Here is a 17,975-nt window from a genome sequence, read left to right as displayed (position 1 = left end):
GATGGAAGGGGAGAAATTGAACAGCACAATATTTACATTTCAGCCTATTGATACATTAGAATAGCAAGTGAAAAAATAAGACTTTGAAACGGTACATAGGTAATCAAATGAATAAATATGACACAGTTGTGAATGGTAATAGTATGATAAATATTCAGCAGGAATTAGTGACAGAGGGTTTGAGGTTGGTTGATTCGTGTTTACATTCCATTATTGCATACGAGTTAGTGCTAGTGAGAGGAGGTTTTATTCAAGGCTTGGAAATGCTTTTTTGAAAAGCCAAGTTTTTAGTCTTTTCCTAAATGTTAAAGAGCATGGCTCTTGTCTCAAATCAGGTGGGATCGAGTTCCAGAGAGCTGGACCTGCTGATGAGAAGGCTCTGAGACTCAAGGATTTATGTTGGTAGGTTTTGGCCTTTGGAATTTGGAGTGACTCTTTGTAGTGTTCCCTGATAGGCCTGGCGGAGGTGAATTTTTTAAGTGGTATTTGTAGGTCGAGTTGCGTGTGTTGGTTGATAGTTTTGTAAATGATGTTAATGGTTTTGTACATGATTCTATAGTGGATCGGAAGCCAATGGAAGTTTTTGAGAATAGGTGAAATGTGGTCAATTTTCCTGGAATTTGTAAGGACTCTGGCTGCAGAGTTCTGAACCATTTGTAAAGGTTTGGTGTAAGAAGCTGGGAGGCCTAATAGTAATGAGTTGCAATAATCTAGTTTGGAAAAGATTATTGCTTGCAAGATTGTTCTGAAGTCCTGAGTGTGAAACAGCGGTTTTATTCTTTTCAGGATATGTAATTTGTAGAAGCAATCTTTGGTGGTTTGGTTAATGAATGTTTTGAGGTTGAGACGATTGTCTAGGATGGCTCCTAAGTCTCTTACGTGGGTTGTTTGAAGGAGTGTGGGTGGTTTAGGAAGTGTGTTATTGTTTTCCGGTGATATGAGCAGGAATTCTGTTTTCGAAGCATTGAGTACAAGGTTTAGACTGTTGAGGAGAAGTTTAATTTCTAATAGGCAACTGTCCCAGTATTCCATTGTTTTTGAGATTGATTCTTTTATAGGGATTACGATCTGTACGTCGTCTGCAAAAAGGAAATGTTTCAGGCTTAATTTTGTAAGTAGTTGGCAGAGTGGTAGCAGGTAGACATTGAAAAGGGTGGGTGAAAGTGATGATCCTTGCGGCACTCCTCTATTTGAAGGGTGGTATTGGGATTCTTTATTATGAATTTTGACTCTGTATCCTCTGTTTTCTAGAAATGTTTTGAACCAGTTTAGTGTGGCACCTGTTAAACCAATGTTTGCCAGCTGTTTTAGAAGAAGGGCGTGGTTGACGGTGTCAAAGGCCGCCGAGAAGTCAAGGAGGATTAGTAAATATGCTTGGCCTTTATCAATACCAGAGAGTAGGTAGTCCATGAGTGAAATTAGTAGCGTTTCGGTGCTTGCGGCTTTGCGAAAACCATATTGGTTTGGGGACAGAATACTGTGGTCCTCTAGGTAGTTGGCTAGTTGGGTGTTTACCAGTTTTTCCATGATTTTAGCTATAAATGGTAGGTTGGAAATAGAGCGGAAGTTGTTGGGATCACATGCATTTAGATTTGGTTTTTTTAGCAGTGGCTTGATTGAGGCAGTTTTTAGGTCATCTGGGTAGATGCCATGTGATAAGGAGCAGTTTATAATATCTGCTAGGGTTTTTGCTATTGTGTCCGGGATAAGAAGAAGCATTTTGGTAGGGATTTGATCAAATGGGTGTGATGACGGTTTCATTCTTTTTAATACATTTTGTATCTCTGTGATTGTGATGGGTTCAAAGGCATTAAGCTGGATGTCTTTATTTTGGGGAAGATATGTGTTATCTGGAGACGTAGTGTTTGGAATCAGCTGATTAAGGAGATCTGATATTTTTTTGTTAAAATGAAGAGCCAATTCGTCTGCTTTAGTCTGGGCTTGTTCAGGTGGTATATCTGGAGTGATAGGTTTAGTGAGGCTGGAAACGAAGGCGAATAGAGCTTTTGAGTCAAAGCTGAGATGATGAACCTTTCGGGCATAGTAGTCTCTTTTGATTTTCAACGTGGTACTTTTGTAAAGATGGAGTGATCGTTTGTAATCAGAGAGTGAGGCTGGTGAAGGGGCTTTGCGTCATTTTCTTTCTTTTTGCCAAAGTAATTGTTTGAGTTTTCGTAGTTCATCATTATACCAGGGATGTCGTTTGGATGTATTAGCAGACCTTGTTTTGGTTGTCAGTGGGCAGAGAGTGTTTGCTATAGATTTTGTTATTTTGGACCAGGATTGGAGGGCAGCGTTAGGGGTAGATACTTCAATGAGTGGTAGATCTGAGGTTAGAGCTTTACTTAGATGTTCCGAGTTGCAAGGTTTTCTGTATAGGAAAGAGGGTCTTGAGTTGAGTTTGGAGTCTGATCGAGGTAAGGAAAAGCTGGTGGAGATTAGAGAGTGATCTGACCATGGGACTTTTTTGCAATTTGGTTGTTTTGTAAGAGAAATACCAGTGTTTGTAAAGAGTAGATCGAGCGTGTGGCCTGCTTTGTGGGTGGGTTTATTGATTTGTTGTCTGAATCCCATCGCTGACAGTGCGGTGAGGAGGGCTTCACAGTTTGTAGAGAGGGGAACTTTGTCAACATGTAAATTGAAGTCACCCAGGATTATAGCAGGGGAGTCAAGATTGAGATGCAGAGTTATGGTTTCGATGATAGGAGAGGAGTCTGACTCTAGTAAGCCTGGAGGGGCGTAGACTAGCAGGATTTGGAGTTGTTCTGATTTGAACAATCCTAGTTCTAGTTTAGTTACTGTACTGATGGGGTGGTGTGAGAACCTTAAGGATTTTTTTGCAGCTAGGAAGATACCCCCTCCTCTTTTTTTTTGTCTTGGGATGGAGAAGAAATCGTAAGTCTGCGTTGGTAATTGGTTAATGAGTGTGATGTCCGTGGATTTGAGCCATGTTTCTGTTATGGCGCAAATGTCTGGGGTTGTGTCCTGCAGTATGTCGTTGAGTATAAGAGTTTTGTTGGTGAGAGATTGGGCGTTGAATAGGATTATGGTGAATAGGGTGAGGCCTAGTAACTGTGTAGTGAGGGAAATCATGATTGGGATGAGTGATTTGTAGGTGCGTGGTCGGTAGTACATTATTGTTCAGGTTGGATCGGTGCTGGATGAGTGCTACTGGAGCTTGGATGTGCTGCTAGAGACTGGATGTGTGCTTCTGTAGCCTGGATGAGTGCTGCTAGAGATTGGATGCGTGCCTCTGGAGACTGGATGAGTGCTGCAGGAGATTGGATGAGTGCTGCTGGATGAGTGCCTCTGGGGACTGGATGAGTGCCGCAGGAGACCGGATGAGTGCCTCTGGGGACTGGATGAGTGCTGCAGGAGACTGGTTGAGTGCCTCTGGAGACTGGTTGAGTGCCTCTGGAGACTGGATGAGTGCTGCAGGAGACTGGATGAGTGCTGCAGGAGACTGGTTGAGTGCCTCTGGAGACTGGATGAGTGCTGCAGGAGACTGGTTGAGTGCCTCTGGAGACTGGATGAGTGCCTCTGGAGAGTGGATGAGTGCTGCAGGAGACTGGATAAAACCTCTCAACACAAAAAGCTGAAAAGACATTATTTTATAAAAGTTTCCTTGGACACAATAGTTTCTTATATCTGGTGACTGCTTGAAAAATATCTCCTTGGACGAGAGATTCAGCCTCAGACCCAGATATACAAATGATCCAAATAAAATAGTGCACCTATGATTTGTAGTTGACAACCACAAGAGTTGTAAAGTTTCTCAAATCATTTAGTTGAGCAGCTTTGAACTCTGACATCAAAATGACATTGGCCTTGACAAATGTGCCCAGGTGAACTTTATTGGAAAAAACTAACCAAAACTGAAAACATCTCTTTAATCAAATCACTAATGTAAAAGGGCTCTAACTGGAAGACACGTAAATATCTACAAGTAGAAGCAGCATAGAATATTGAATTATATTAGCAGAGAGTACTACAGGAAACCGAAACTAATGTTGAAATATACTTTAAACTCATGTAATAAGATACAAACTATGAATTAATTTTCCAACTCTATACTCCCATAGAGGTTTGGAACCATAGACTGACCACAGAGAGACCTCACAAACTAAAATAGGGCAATAAGAGGCAAACAAACCAAATCATAAAATTACAATAAAGAAAACGCCGATGGCAAAAATGCGAGAAACCAGGACTGTGTAGAAAATTAGAACAAAAATTGATAGTTTCAATATTTATTAATTTATTTTAATTGAATTATTTGAGTTGCCTATTCACAACAGTAGGCAGGGAACAATAGAAACATTAATAAATTCAAAACATAAAACAAACCTAAAAACGTTTGACAAAGTCCCTCATGAGAGGCTTCTACGAAAACTAAAAAGTCATGGGATATTTATTTTATTTATTTATTTATTTTTAATTTTTATATACCGGAATTCCTGTATACAATACAAATCTGTCCGGTTTACAAGAAACGAAAAGATTGCCCTGGTCTGGGAGGTCAGACCGGGGTTTTTTACAAAGAACATTGAACAATAATATAATATAAAATACATTGAACAATAACATAACATATAGGAGGAGATGTCCTTTCTGGATTACAAACTGGTTAAAAGACAGGAAACAAAGAGTAGGATTAAATGGTCAATTTTCTCAGTGGAAAAGGATAAACAGTGGAGGGCCTCAGGGATCTGTATTTGGACCGGTGCTTTTCAATATATATATATAATGATCTGGAAAGGAATACGACGAGTGAGGTTATCAAATTTGCGGATGATACAAAATTATTCAGAGTAGTTAAATCACAAGCAGACTGTGATACATTAGGAGAGGACCTTGCAAGACTGGAAGATTGGGCATCCAAATGGCAGATGAAATTTAATATGGACAAGTGCAAGGTGTTGCATATAGGGAAAAATAACCCTTGCTGTATTTACACGATGTTAGGTTCCATATTAGGAGCTACCATCCAGGAAAAAGATCTAGGCATAATATTTATTTATTTATTTAAATTCTTTTGATATACCGATGCTCAAGAACCAAGTCTTATCGTACCGGTTTACAATGAACTCGGGGTAAACCAATTAACACTGAAAGCAAAAGTTACATTACAACAGGGAAAGTCAAACAGGGCTGTTAGAAAAAAGGATAGATTAACGATTTCTAACTGAAGAGCTGTGGCGGAAGCACGGAGAGATTGTTTACATGGTAAAAACAAAATACAATTTACACTTTATAATTTACACATGGAGAAGTGGATAATACTTTAAAATCGTCGGCTCAGTGTGCTGCAGAAGTCAAAAAAGCAAACAGAATGTTAGGAATTATTAGGAAGGGAATGGTTAATAAAACAGAAAAGTCATAATGCCTCTATATCGCTCCATGGTGAGACCACACCTTGAATACTGTGTACAGTTCTGGTCACCGCATCTCAAAAAATATATAGTTGCGATGGAGAAGGTACAGAGAAGGGCAACCAAAATGATAAAGGGGATGGAACAGCTCCCCTATGAGGAAAGGCTGAAGAGGTTAGGGCTGTTCAGCTCGGAGAAGAGACGCCTGAGGGGGGGGATATGATAGAGGTCTTTAAGATCATGAGAGGTCTTGAATGAGTAGATGTGACTCGGTTATATACACTTTCGAATAATAGAAGGACTAGGGGGCATTCCATGAAGTTAGCAAGTAGCACATTTAAGATTAATCGGAGAAAATTCTTTTTCACTCAGTGCACAATAAAGCTCTGGAATTTGTTGCCAGAGGATGTGGTTAGTGCAGTTAGTCTAGCTGGGTTCAAAAAAGGTTTGGATAAGTTCTTGGAGGAGAAGTCCATTAATGGCTATTAATCAAGTTTACTTAGGGAATAGCCACTGCTATTAATTGCATCAGTAGCATGGGATCTTCTTAGTGTTTGGATAATTGCCAGGTTCTTCTGGCCTGGTTTGGCCTCTGTTGGAAACAGGATGCTGGGCTTGATGGACCCTTGGTCTGACCCAGCATGGCAATTTCTTATGTTCTTAACTTATTATAGAACTTACAAAACTAATAAATCCATAATAAAAAAAAAATCATAACACACAATATCAATGGACACACTATTACCTAGATATCATTGACAAATAGCATTATAATCCACGCATTTCATATTATATACTTTCCATAATGACTAAATATGCTCTAATGCCCCTTGTTAGTCAGCTGCATCCCTGAACCCTGCATTACAACCTGAATATTTCATGCTATCATATACTTTCCTAAGCAACTAAGTATACTCTTATGCTTCACAGTAGCCTATTGGCTTCTTAAGTGATTAAATATACTGTTATGCTTCTTGACAGAATATCAACAATATCCTTCAGCCCTGTTAGCTGCATCCCTGACCCTGCATTGTAGCCCACTTAATTCATGCTGCTATATCCCTGATCACTACAAAATTCCTCCTAGTAGCCTATCATCCTTATGCTCTGCAAAATACAGTATTCCTAAGCCTATAATATAGCCAGTAAAAGGACAATAAGAATTTCATATCCTTAATATGTGCCCTGTCATGTGGTATAGATCAGTCCTTACAGAAATACCTATCCATAAGCTTGTTGAAACAAGTAGGCTTTTAGAGCCTTAGAAATCTAATTATTGAAGTCTGTTTTAATTTAAAAGGTAACTCATTCCATGGGCAAGGTCCTGTTGCATAAAATATACAGTCTCTAGACTTAGCTAGCCATACTTGCTTAGCTAGTGGAACTGACAGAAGATGTAGGTCTGATAACCTTAGAGTTCAGACATGTTGATAAATTTTCAAAGCCACAGTGAAGCAGACTGGGTAAAGGCCATGAATAGTTTTAAAAATTAGTAGCAGAACCTTAAATTTAACACAATACTTAATGGGCAATTGGGCTAATATATAAGATGTGTGCTCTTGTAGTTTAGTGGTGGTCACTAGAGATGTGCATCGGGTGCCCGATCGTTTCCGCTTTCGGGTTCATGTGGCCGCGGGAAAATCTCATATTCCCGCGTATTGGCATTTTTTTTTTCGTGAAAAATTGTTTTTCGGCTTAGTGCGCGCTAACTCCCGTTAGCACACACTAACAAAAACTAATGTTTTTTTGTAGCGCGCACTAAGCCGAAAAACAATTTTTCACGAACATTCTGGGAAAGTGCAATCGTTTTATCGGTTTCCCGATCCATGACGATTTAGGAAATATTGTACGAATTTCCTAATCGTCAAAAAACGATTGCACATCCCTAGCTGTCACATTCCTCGCTTCTGCATTTTGCAATAATTGTAATGATTCTAAAGTGGAATCAGGCAATCCAACATAGAACACATTGAAATAATTGATAACTGATAATACTCATGCATTTAATAGTAACAAACACACCCCTAGATTCATCAAAATACATGTTTAGGGTAATTTTTAGAATTACCGCATTGCTGAAGATTTGCATTAGCAGTGCGATATAAGACGTCACGGTCTATTGAAAGGAAAGTTTGTTAACTCCACGGAGGACTCAGATTTCATTCTGACAAACATTTCTGACTATTCAGCGCTGCATAGAATCACATTTTGGTAAACATACCTGACCATTGGTTACACTACCAATATTCCTTGAGAAAAAATCCTTTCAGAATTTGAAACGGGGCCTCGTCGGGCTATTTAACAGCTAACAGAGGGTGGCCGCCTGCCTGGGAAAATCCACAGAGTTGAAGACTCTCTAAGTCATTTAGCCAGGAGCTTATATAGAAACAGAGTTCAGAGGAACAGTAGTGGAAGAAAATTCTGACACCCAAAAGGTTCTGGGAGGGCCCCTAGAGCTTACTTTTAAGGTGAAAAGGACTATTTAACAGCTAACAGATAAGTTGGGACTTTGTTTACTATTTATATGGTGAATCAGGACTTATTGACATTATTTAGAGATGTTCATGATTTTTATCCTATATGACAAGTTTGTTCAGGAGTTTTTCTGAAATATCATGTTTTGCACAATTTTTTGCACTTTTCACACCAAAAAAATATTGTGGATGGAAGGGGGGAACGTTAATGATTAAATACATTGAATAACACCTGGGTGGTGTTGTATAATACAATATATAAAACGTTCCTGCCATCCTTAAAAAAAAATTTTCTCTTCTTGAATTTTTGGAAAATCTTTGTGAAACACATATAAAGATCTAAGACATTTCTGGTGGGATTTGAATTTCATAATGAAGTTTTTAGAAAAACATTTTTTTCAAAAATTTTTTTTTTAATTAAGAGGTGATATCGTTTTTCGTTTAGGTGTCAGTTAATGCGTTATCGCCATAACACATTTTGATAACAGACCCTGACAGTTCTTTAAATCACCTTCAGATAAAAAAGGCTAGAGATGTCTCAACTTACGCAGTCTAGAAAAACAATTTCTTACCTCATTCCTAACCATTTTATTATTTCCTTTATTGTTACAGTTTATTTAATGATTGAGCTAATTTGTGATGCATAATAGTTTAATTTAAAACACATTAAAAATAAGACATGTTGACTGATCACTCATGTTTTCTTAAAATGCTACACATCTTACAAATTCTGCTAGGGGTATGTAAACTTATGAGCAGAACTGTATTTCCATGTTGGCTCTATTTTTTTTTTTTTTAATGCTTAAGATTGGAGAATGTATAATTGAACAGGTCTTAACAGATTAAATAAATTGCCTTTATACTTTTTTTTTAAAAAGGAAAAGATATTGGTCTGTGTGTTCCTAAAGTGAAGGATGGTTAGATCACAGTGGTCTCACTGTTAGGTTTCGTGGACCCTTGGCTCGAGGTGGGAGTTGACTCTCCCTGTGGGGTTAAGCTCCACAGGGCCCCACCGTCAGGAGGCGAGGTGGAATGGAAACACAGGCAACTCGACCACGGCTGTGGCCCAGGAGCACAGAGGTGTAGACGAGTTGTCTGCATCACAGCCACGTGATCGCAGACACCTGCACTGAGGCAATACTGTGGGGTGCCCCGAGGAGTGGGGTCTGAGAGAACAGTCCAAAGTATTGCAGTGCTGGGCAGGTCACGAGACGGGATAACCAGAAAAAGGATCTCCAAGGCAGAGATGCATTGAGCAGACCCAAGGAGCGGGAAGCGTGGAGACAGGATCTCTGGAGTAGTAGCACTGAGATTCCCTCAAGGAAGTGCAGAGCAGACCCCCGAGGAGCGGGTACCCAGAGCCAGAGTCCAAGGTTGCAGATTAAGGATCCAAGGCAGTAACTGCAGGCCCGGAGAAAGGTACAAGCACCACAGGAGCTCAGGGAACTCGTTGCCAAGTAGGTTAGTGTAAGCCAAAGGAGGTGTTTAAATATCTCAGACTTGTGATGTCATTAGCTGGGGACGCCTATGGAGTTCCCGCCATAGGGCCTTTAAAGGGAGTCCAGGTGGCGCACATGCGCGCACCTAGGAAGGGCCAGAGTCAGAGAGTAGGTCGGCAGCGCCCAGCTGCCACGTGGAGTCCCGAAAGCCAGGAAGAACGCGGCGGTAGCAACAAGCCACAGCCGCAAGCTTACCTGGAGTGGAGAGCAGGGCCAGACATGACGTGAGTTGGGTCGGCTGTGGGTGCCCGTGGCCAACGGTCATATCAGTACCCTCCTTCCAAAGGCCCCCCTCGGGGGTTTGGGTTTCAAAGGATGTGTGGTGTGGAATTGCTTGATGAGATCCTTATCAAGGATATTGGTGGCAGGCTCCCAACTGTTCTCTTCTGGCCCAAAGCCCTCCCAAGACAGGAGGTACTCCCACTTCTTTCCACGTTTCCTCACATCAAGGACGTCTCAGAATTGGTATGTCACGTCCTCTTCAGAAGACAGTGGTTGAGGATTCAGTGGTTTTTTGGAGAAGCCGGACAATACCAAGGGTTTTAATATTATGTGGAAGGCGTTGTGGATCTTGAGAGTGGAGGGTAGCCAGAGTTTGTAGGTGACTGGCCCCAAATGGGGGATTCCTGGAAAGGGAACAATGTACCTGGGAGCAAAGCGAGCCGAAGGCAGCTTGAGTCGGATAAACCAGATGCTGACCCACACCTTGTCGCCTGGTTTAAACTGGGGAGCTTCTCGGTGATGTGCATCAAAGAACATCTTGGCCCTTGGGGCTGCTTGCTGTAGCAACTGCTTCGTGCTGTTCCAGAGTTGATGCAACTCCTGGGCGGTTGACTGGGCCACTGGTGAAGGAACAGACAACGGAAGCGGTAGTGGCGGCAGATGCTGACATCCATAAACCACCTGGAAAGGTGACGAACCGGTAGATGAGGACGGATGTGAATTTAAGGCGAACTCTGCCTATGGAAGGAGGTTGGCCCAATCATTCTGCCGGAGATTAATGTAGGCTCGAAGAAATTGTTTGAGCCCTATTAGTTCTCTCTGCTTGTCCATTGGCTTGGGGGTGATAAGCAGAGGTGAAGTCTAAAGAGGCATTGAACTTTTTGCAGAGGGACCTCCAGAATCGGGCAGTGAACTGGACTCCGCGGTCCGAGAGGATATGTTTTAGAAGACCGTGGAGCTGGAACACATGGCAAATAAACAATTGTGCGAGCTGCGGTGTCGAAGGAAGGCCCGGCAGAGCCACGAAGCGGGCCATTTTGGAAAAACGGTCAACGGTGACCCAAATGGTGTTGTTGCCCTCGGAGGGAGGAAGGTCCACAATGAAATCCGTCGCGATATGGATCCATGGCTCACTTGGGATAGGCAGTGGTTGCAAGAGTCCCCGCGGGCATCCCACTGGAGGCTTGTGGCGGGTACAAGTGGGACAAGACTCCACATAGGCCTGTGCATCCTTCTTCATAGTAGGCCACCAGTAGAAATGCTGAAGAGTGGTCAGCGTCCTAGACTTCCAAGGTTGTCCTGCGGTCAGGGAGTTGTGAGCCCATCGGAGAGCCCTCCGGCGTAGTTGATGTGGAACCACAGTCTTCCCAGGTGGAACCGGAAGAGTGGCAGACAGGATGACCTTAGCAGGATCGATTGTGTGCTGTGGAGTGTCTTGTACATCCTCCGGAACAAAGGATCTGGAGAGGGCATCGGCTCAGCAATTCTTGGCCGATCAGTGGCGCAGCAGGAAATTAAATCGAGTAAAAAAGAGGGCCCGACGGGCCTGACGATGGTTCAAGCGCTGAGCACGGGGTAAATACGCGAGGTTTTTGTGGTCAGTATAGACCGTGATCTGATGCTGGGCTCCCTCAAGCCAGGGACACCATTCCTCGAAGGCTAGCTTTACTAGCCAGCAACTCCTTATCCCCTATCGCGTAGTTCCGCTCGCAGGGGTGAGAGAAGCATCTGGAAAAGGAGCATGGATGTAAAGTATGGGTAGTCTGGTACTGGCTTAGGACTGCCCCATCTTCCGTCTGAGGCATCGACCTCGACAATGAATGGGCGTCTGGGATCCGGATGATGGAGACAGGGCTCACGGAGGAAGGTGGTCTTGAGATACTGGAAAGCGGTCATGGCTTCGGGTGACCAATGGGAAGGATTAGCCCCCTTGCAAGTCATGTCCGTGAGTGGTGTGGTCAGAGTGGAATAATGATGAATGAAGGACTGGTAGTAATTAGCAAAGCCAAGGAATCTCTGTAAAGAGAGGAGGCCCACAGGCTGAGGCCAATCGCGAATGCTTTTCAATTTCTGAGGGTCCAGCCTGAATCCTTGACTGGAAACTACGTAGCCGAGGAAGGGAATGGTCTCCTGCTCGAAAGAACACTTTTTGAGCTTGGCATAAAGTTGATTGTCTCGTAAGTGCTGGAGGATGCGAGAGACATCATGGCAGTGGCTTTTGTAGGTCTTTGGAGAATACTAAGATGTCATCGAGATACACCACAACACATTGGTATAATATATCCCTGAAGACCTTGTTCTTCAAATTCTGGAAGACAGCAGGGGTGTTGCAGAGGCCAAAACGGCATCACAAGGTATTCAAAGTGGCCACCTCGAGTATTAAAAGCTGTCTTCCATTCATTACCCTTGCGGATTCGCATTAAATCATAGGCTCCTTGAGGTCCAATTTGGAGAAGATTTTCGCTCCCTGAAGCCTGTCAAAAAGCTCTGAAATCAAAGGTAGAGAGTAGCGGTCTTTTAGGGTGATCTCGTTCAGGCCCCAGTAGTCGATGCAGGGACGGAGCGAACCATCTTTTTTCCCCACAAAGAAGAAACCTGCACCAGCAGGAGACTTGGAGGGTCAAATGAAGCCCTTGGCCAGTTTCTCGCAGATGTATTCCAACATGGCCTGAGTCTGTGAGCGACAATGGGTAGATTCTACTCCGAGGAGGCTCCATGTTAGGTAACAAGTTGATTGTGCAGTCTTAAGTACGATGCGGAGACAGAGTGTCCGCGGCCTTCTTGGAAAACACATCCGTATATGAAGAGTATTGCAGGGGAAGGCCCGGAAGAGAAAGCGAAGTACTCAGGCAGGGCAGAGGTGAGACAGGCTCCAAGCAGTTGGCGTGACAGGAGGAGCCCCAGCGAGAAAGTTGTAAGGTGGTCCAGTCAAACTGTAGGGTGTGCTGTTGTAACCACGGCAGTCCCAAGACCACAAGGTGTATGGCCTTGTCCAGAATGTGGAATGAGATGGACTCTATGTGTAGGGACCCCGTGCAGAAAAGGATAGGAACTGTGGTGTGAGTGACCTGACCAGGTAGTGGCTCTCCGTGGATGGAAGAAAGGAGTAATAGTACTGGGAGCAGATGGTGGGAATCTGGAGGTGTTCGGTCAATTGTTTTAGAATAAAGTTCCCACCAGCCCCAGAGTCCACAAGGGCCAGGGTATGAAACTCCTGATTGTCCAGCTTGATGGAGATGGGCATTGTCAATGGAGGAGAAGGCAAAGTCAGGCCTAGGAGCAGTCCTCCCTCTGAACCTAGGCCTGGGAGTTTCCCGGACAGACAGGGCATGTGGCTAAGACAGTTCCGGATTTGCCGCAGTATAGGCAGAGGCCTGATTGTTGACGTCATTGTTCCTTAGGAGAGAGCCAGTTCCGGCCCATTTGCATAGGCTCTTCCTCAGCTTTGCTTTGAGCCAAGTTCAGCCTAGGAGAAGACGAGTGTTGAATGCGGGACGAGTTAGGCATAGATCTTCTGGCTGCTTGGGTCTCCTGCGAACGCTCCTGCAGACGGCAGTCAATCCATCTGGCAAGATCTATCAATGAGTCCAGGGATGCAGGTAATTCGCGGCTGCCAACTCATCTTTGATTCGACAGCTCAGTCCTTTGAGAAAAATGGATCGAAGAAGGTCAGAGTCCCAATGAAGTTCTGATGCCAGGGTCTAGACTTCTATGACGTAATCTGTCAGCGGCCAGGTGCCCTGTTGGAGATGTAGAAGTGAGGATCCGGAAACTGATTTTCTGCCAGGGTCATTGAAGACGGAGCGAAAAAGGGCAAGAAACCTGGGCAGATCTCAAAGAACCAGGTCCGCATGCTCCCAGAGGGGTGAGGCCCAGGCCAAGGCCTTGCCATCCAGGAGAGAAAGGATAATAAGTAGTCTTGGTAATCACATCTGGGAAGTAAGCCGGTTGCAAACAGAAGTACTTGTTGCATTGGTTCAGGAAACCTCTGCACATAAAATGGTTCCCAGAAAAGCGTGGAGGTACTGGCAACGGCACAGTCAGCCGAGGAACTGGCATAGAGGTGGAAGGGTTGAGCTTGGGAGATATCGTGGTAGTGGTCACTGCAGCGTCTAAACGAGTGCTCAAGTTGTCTATGGCAGCTGCTAGTGTTTCCAGGAACTTTTGTTGCTTGCTGATTCTTTGCGCCAGGCCAGGGATGGCCTGGATAGCTGAAACCTCTGCGGCAATCTGTGGTGGGAGTTGACTCTTCCTGTGGGGTTGAGCCCCACAGGGGCCCCACCGTCGGGAGGTGTGGTGGAATGGAAACACAGGCAACTGGACCACGGCTGTGGCCCAGGATCAAGGAGGCGTAGACGAGTTGTCTGCGTCACAGCCACGTGATTGCAGACACCTGCACTGAGGCAATACTGCGGGGTGCCCCGAGGACTGGGGTCTGAGAGAACAGTCCAAAGTATTGCAATGCTGGGCAGGTCAGGAGACGGGATAACCAGAGAGAGGATCTCCAAGGCAGAGATGCACTGAGCAGACCCGAGGAGTGGGAAGCGTGGAGACAGGATCTCTGGAGTAGTAGTGATGGGACCACCCTGAGGAGCGGGGAGGCATAGAGACTGAATGTCCGGTGTGGTAACGCTGAGGCTACCCCGAGGAGCGGGGGAGTGTAGAGACAGGAACTCCGGTGTGGTAAAGCTGAGGCTACCCTGAGAAGCTGGGAAGCTTAGAGACAGGATGTCTGACAGAGTTGCGCTGAGGCTACCCCTAGGAGCAGGGCAGCGCAGGACAAAGTCCCGGAAGGGAAGCGCAGAGCAGGCCCTCGAGGAGCAGGTACCGAGAGCCAGGTCCAAGGTTGCAGAGTAAGGATCCAAGGCAGGAACCGCAGGTCTAGGGAAAGTTACAAGCATCAAAGGAGCTCAGGGAACTCGTTGCCAAGTTGGTTAGTGTAGGCCAAAGTAGGTGCTTAAATATCTCAGACTTGTGATGTCATCAACCAGGGACGTCCCTGGAATTCCCGCCATAGGGCCTTTAAAGGGAGGCCAGGTGGCGCGTGTGTTCCTAGGAAGGGCCGGAGTCAGAGAGTAGGTTGCTGGTGTCCCAGCTGCCACAAGGAGTCCCGAAAGCCAGAAGGAACGCGGCGGTAGCGGCAAACCACAGCCGCGAGCTTACCCGGAGAGGAGAGCAGGGCCAGACATGACGTGAGTTGGGTCGGCCATGGCAGACGGTCATAACACTCACGTTCTGTGTTTGACTTTTTAAAAATGTTTCGCAGTTTTTTTTTCATTTAAAAAATATGTATTTTCGGTTAGTATGCCAGCAAGCCTTTTGGTTGCCTGCTCAACTTAAAATCTAATTAACTTTCATTGGTAAGAATTATGGAAACCAACATTGCTTAACATTTAATACTTGGTAAATATAACATAAGAAATGTCTCTGACATTGGCTAATCCAGATTGCAAGTACCTTTCAGATGCTATAAAGTGGATCTATTTTCTGTTTCTCATGCCTAGGGATAGCAGTAGCTTTCTTTACTCTACTTTGCCAATAATGTATTATGGGCATTTCCTCTAAGACCTTGTGCAAAGCTCTTTGAAACGCCACTGTCACCTTGACCACATTCTCTGACAACCGATTCCACAGGTTGATTGTGTATTGAGTGAAAAAGTACTTTCTGCTATTTGTTTTAAATCTGATGGTGGTTAGTTTCATGGCGTGGAGATGTCCTCTTATTTTAGTAGTATGTTTGAAAAATAAAGAACAGTCCTTTATTTAACCATTCTACCCCCATTCATGATTTTATAAGCTTGTATCATGTTCCCACTCAGCTGTCTCTTTTCCAAGAAGAGCTCTACCCTGCAAAACCTTTTCATCATAAGAGAGCTCTTAAATCCCCTTTATCATTTTAGTTGCCCTCCTCTGCATCTTTTCTATTTTTGTTATGTCTTTTTTTTTTTTTTTTTTTAGATGGGGTGACCAGAACTGCACCCAGTACTCAAGGTGCGGTTGTAGCATGGCTTGATACAGAGGCAATATATTTTATTTTTTTTTAATAACAGGAATATATGTACTGTTGTTTTCTAACAGATAACTTATGGAGTATGTATGTGCAAAAAGGATCCGTTGTTGAGAAACAGATTCAGTCATTACTTCCTGTTTCAGGAGAGGAAACAAAAGTCTTGGGGCTCCCTTATGTATTAACAGACATCGCGACTTACTTCACTTTGCTGGTTGGGATCTATTTCCCATCTGTGACAGGTATGCTTGTTAAATATTGTGAGAAGATAGTTTTTAATGAAAAATTATTCCTGCAATGTTCACTTTCAAAAATTTGTCAACTTTAAATTTTATCAGCTATGTCGCCAGCTAAATTTCTGTTGATTTTTTTTCTGTACATCATTGCTTAAAATATTGTTTAATATTTTTTAATTTGTACTTTTTATAGTTGGACTTCTGTGTTCTGTATATAAATAAAGGAATTGCAGGTAAGTGCTAAGAAAAGCAAATGAAAAAAATTGCAATCCTTTTTGTTGTGAACTATTTTCCAATAGCAAGCAGAGATAATAAACATAATTGGATTGTCCTATGTGCTATATCTGAGGACTCTTCCTGAGATCTTAAGGAAAATTTTCAGTATTTATTTTATTTAAAAAAATGTCTAGACCACTTATCAACTATGCTAAGTGACTCACAACAATAAATTCATAAAAGTATGACAGATTAAAAACATAAATGACATGAGCTGTATAGTACATATAAAATATAACAATTAAAAACAGCACATAAAACCTATAACTAAAACATAATAAAATCACGTAACATGACAACTCTGTGGGATTATATAACCATGTTCATTAACTCTTTAAAACAGTTTCTAATCCATATAAAATCATGTGTCAAAATCCAGCTGAAAGAAGTATGCTTTGACCATCTTTCTAAATTTTAAACATAATGTTTCCTGGCAAAGTATTCCATAATGCTGGACCCTGAACACAGGAAAGGAACTCGCAGGATTCATCTAGTCTTTTCTGTTTAAAAAGAGGGAACTCGTAGCAAACCCTGCTATTATAAGGTTCTTGTAGATTAGTAAATTTTAAGTGCTGCATTAAAGGTTTGTGGACCCAGTCCTTTTAAAAACTTGAAGTAAACTTTTGAACTATTTGCCACACTCTTGGAAACCAATATAGTCTAATCAAAGTCTGAGTAATATGTTCGTGAATTGAGATTTTGGCAATTATATGGGCTGCCACATTCTGAGCAACAATGGAAAAGGTGAAAGCCCAACTCACAATAATTACAAAAAAAAAAAAAATCAAACAGGTAAGGCAAGAAAAGTTCCTTAGTTGTGGACTTCCTATGCTCCGGAGACTGTCTGTTTGGTGAGAAGCTCAGGGAGATGGTCCTCAGGTAAAGGATCAAAATGTGGTGGTACATTCTCTTGACAGCTCTTGAACAGCCCCCCTCATCGAGATATCCCTTCTACACACACAGGTAGCCATACCAATCTTTTCAACAATTTCGTCTGCTGCCCCTTTTGATCCTCTGTAACTCCACTTGAAATCGCCTCTTATCTGACATGTTTGCGAAGATTAATTATTTACTATGCATATTTTAATGTGCAGTTTTTAGACTCTCGTATGAATTGACGAGTATTTATACCACTGTTGTATGTGATTAAATAAAAAATGTGCGATATTTTATTAAAGAAAAACATTTTTATGGGACAGAGATGAAGGTTTCATACTATGTTCTTGTTTACCACTGCAATCGGGTAATATATTCTTTGTAATCATCGACCAACCTCCTCCGGCTGAGGTTTTTAATATATTTTTCTCTATGTAGTGTGAATTTAAAATCCTTAGCGTTAATGCCGTATCAATGTGCAAGTTTAAAGCACCCACTTGTTTTTATTAATGTCAAGACTTTGATCTAGGCGTACAACCGATTTATCTGTTTAAGGTGAACTGTGTCCCAACGTGGCCACATTTCAGATCCCACGGATCTTTCCTCAGGGTTTTTTTTTCTCCTTCGAGCTGTCAGTAATTCTTCAGCGAGTCAATATTCATCGGGATTTTTCGTCAGCGTAAAGCTTTTCGTAGGCATGTTCTTCCTTCTTGAAATCAACTTCACGGCGGCCTGATGATCTGTTGCCGCCAGTTCACAGTGAAACCCCTCTTTAATAAAATATCACACATTTTTTATTTAATCAGTGGTATAAATAGTCGACAATTCATACGAGAGTCTAAAAACTGCACATTAAAATATGCATAGTAAATAATTATTCTTCGCTAAAAATCTTCAGATAAGAGGTGATTTCAAGTGGAGTTATAGAGTTTCAAGATATATATCCCTCTAAAGATAAATTTTTAGTGCATTCATTTGGTGGCCCCTTCTGATCCAGCATCATCTACCATTTC

At 42.8% G+C, this 17,975-nt stretch overlaps 1 protein-coding gene across 3 annotated transcripts in view; it reads left to right on the top strand.

Moving 5' to 3' along the window:
• Nucleotides 1-17,975, top strand: part of SLC12A7 (solute carrier family 12 member 7) — a 485,337-nt gene that overhangs the window by 119,505 nt on the left and 347,857 nt on the right. Inside the window, exon 9 of one of the 3 annotated variants that reach the window (XM_029589924.1) lies at nucleotides 15,721-15,816. The exons of 1 other annotated variant lie outside the window; for it this stretch is intronic. In XM_029589924.1, the coding sequence (XP_029445784.1) occupies nucleotides 15,721-15,816 (96 nt within the window). Of the gene's footprint in view, nucleotides 1-15,645; nucleotides 15,817-17,975 lie in introns of all 3 variants that reach the window. One more of the 3 variants, XM_029589923.1, reaches the window with a different exon arrangement.

The sequence above is a fragment of the Rhinatrema bivittatum genome, chromosome 2 (genome assembly GCF_901001135.1).
Source record: "Rhinatrema bivittatum chromosome 2, aRhiBiv1.1, whole genome shotgun sequence".
NCBI classification, from domain to species: Eukaryota; Metazoa; Chordata; class Amphibia; order Gymnophiona; family Rhinatrematidae; genus Rhinatrema; species Rhinatrema bivittatum.
This window is presented reverse-complemented; position numbering and strand designations above follow the sequence as displayed.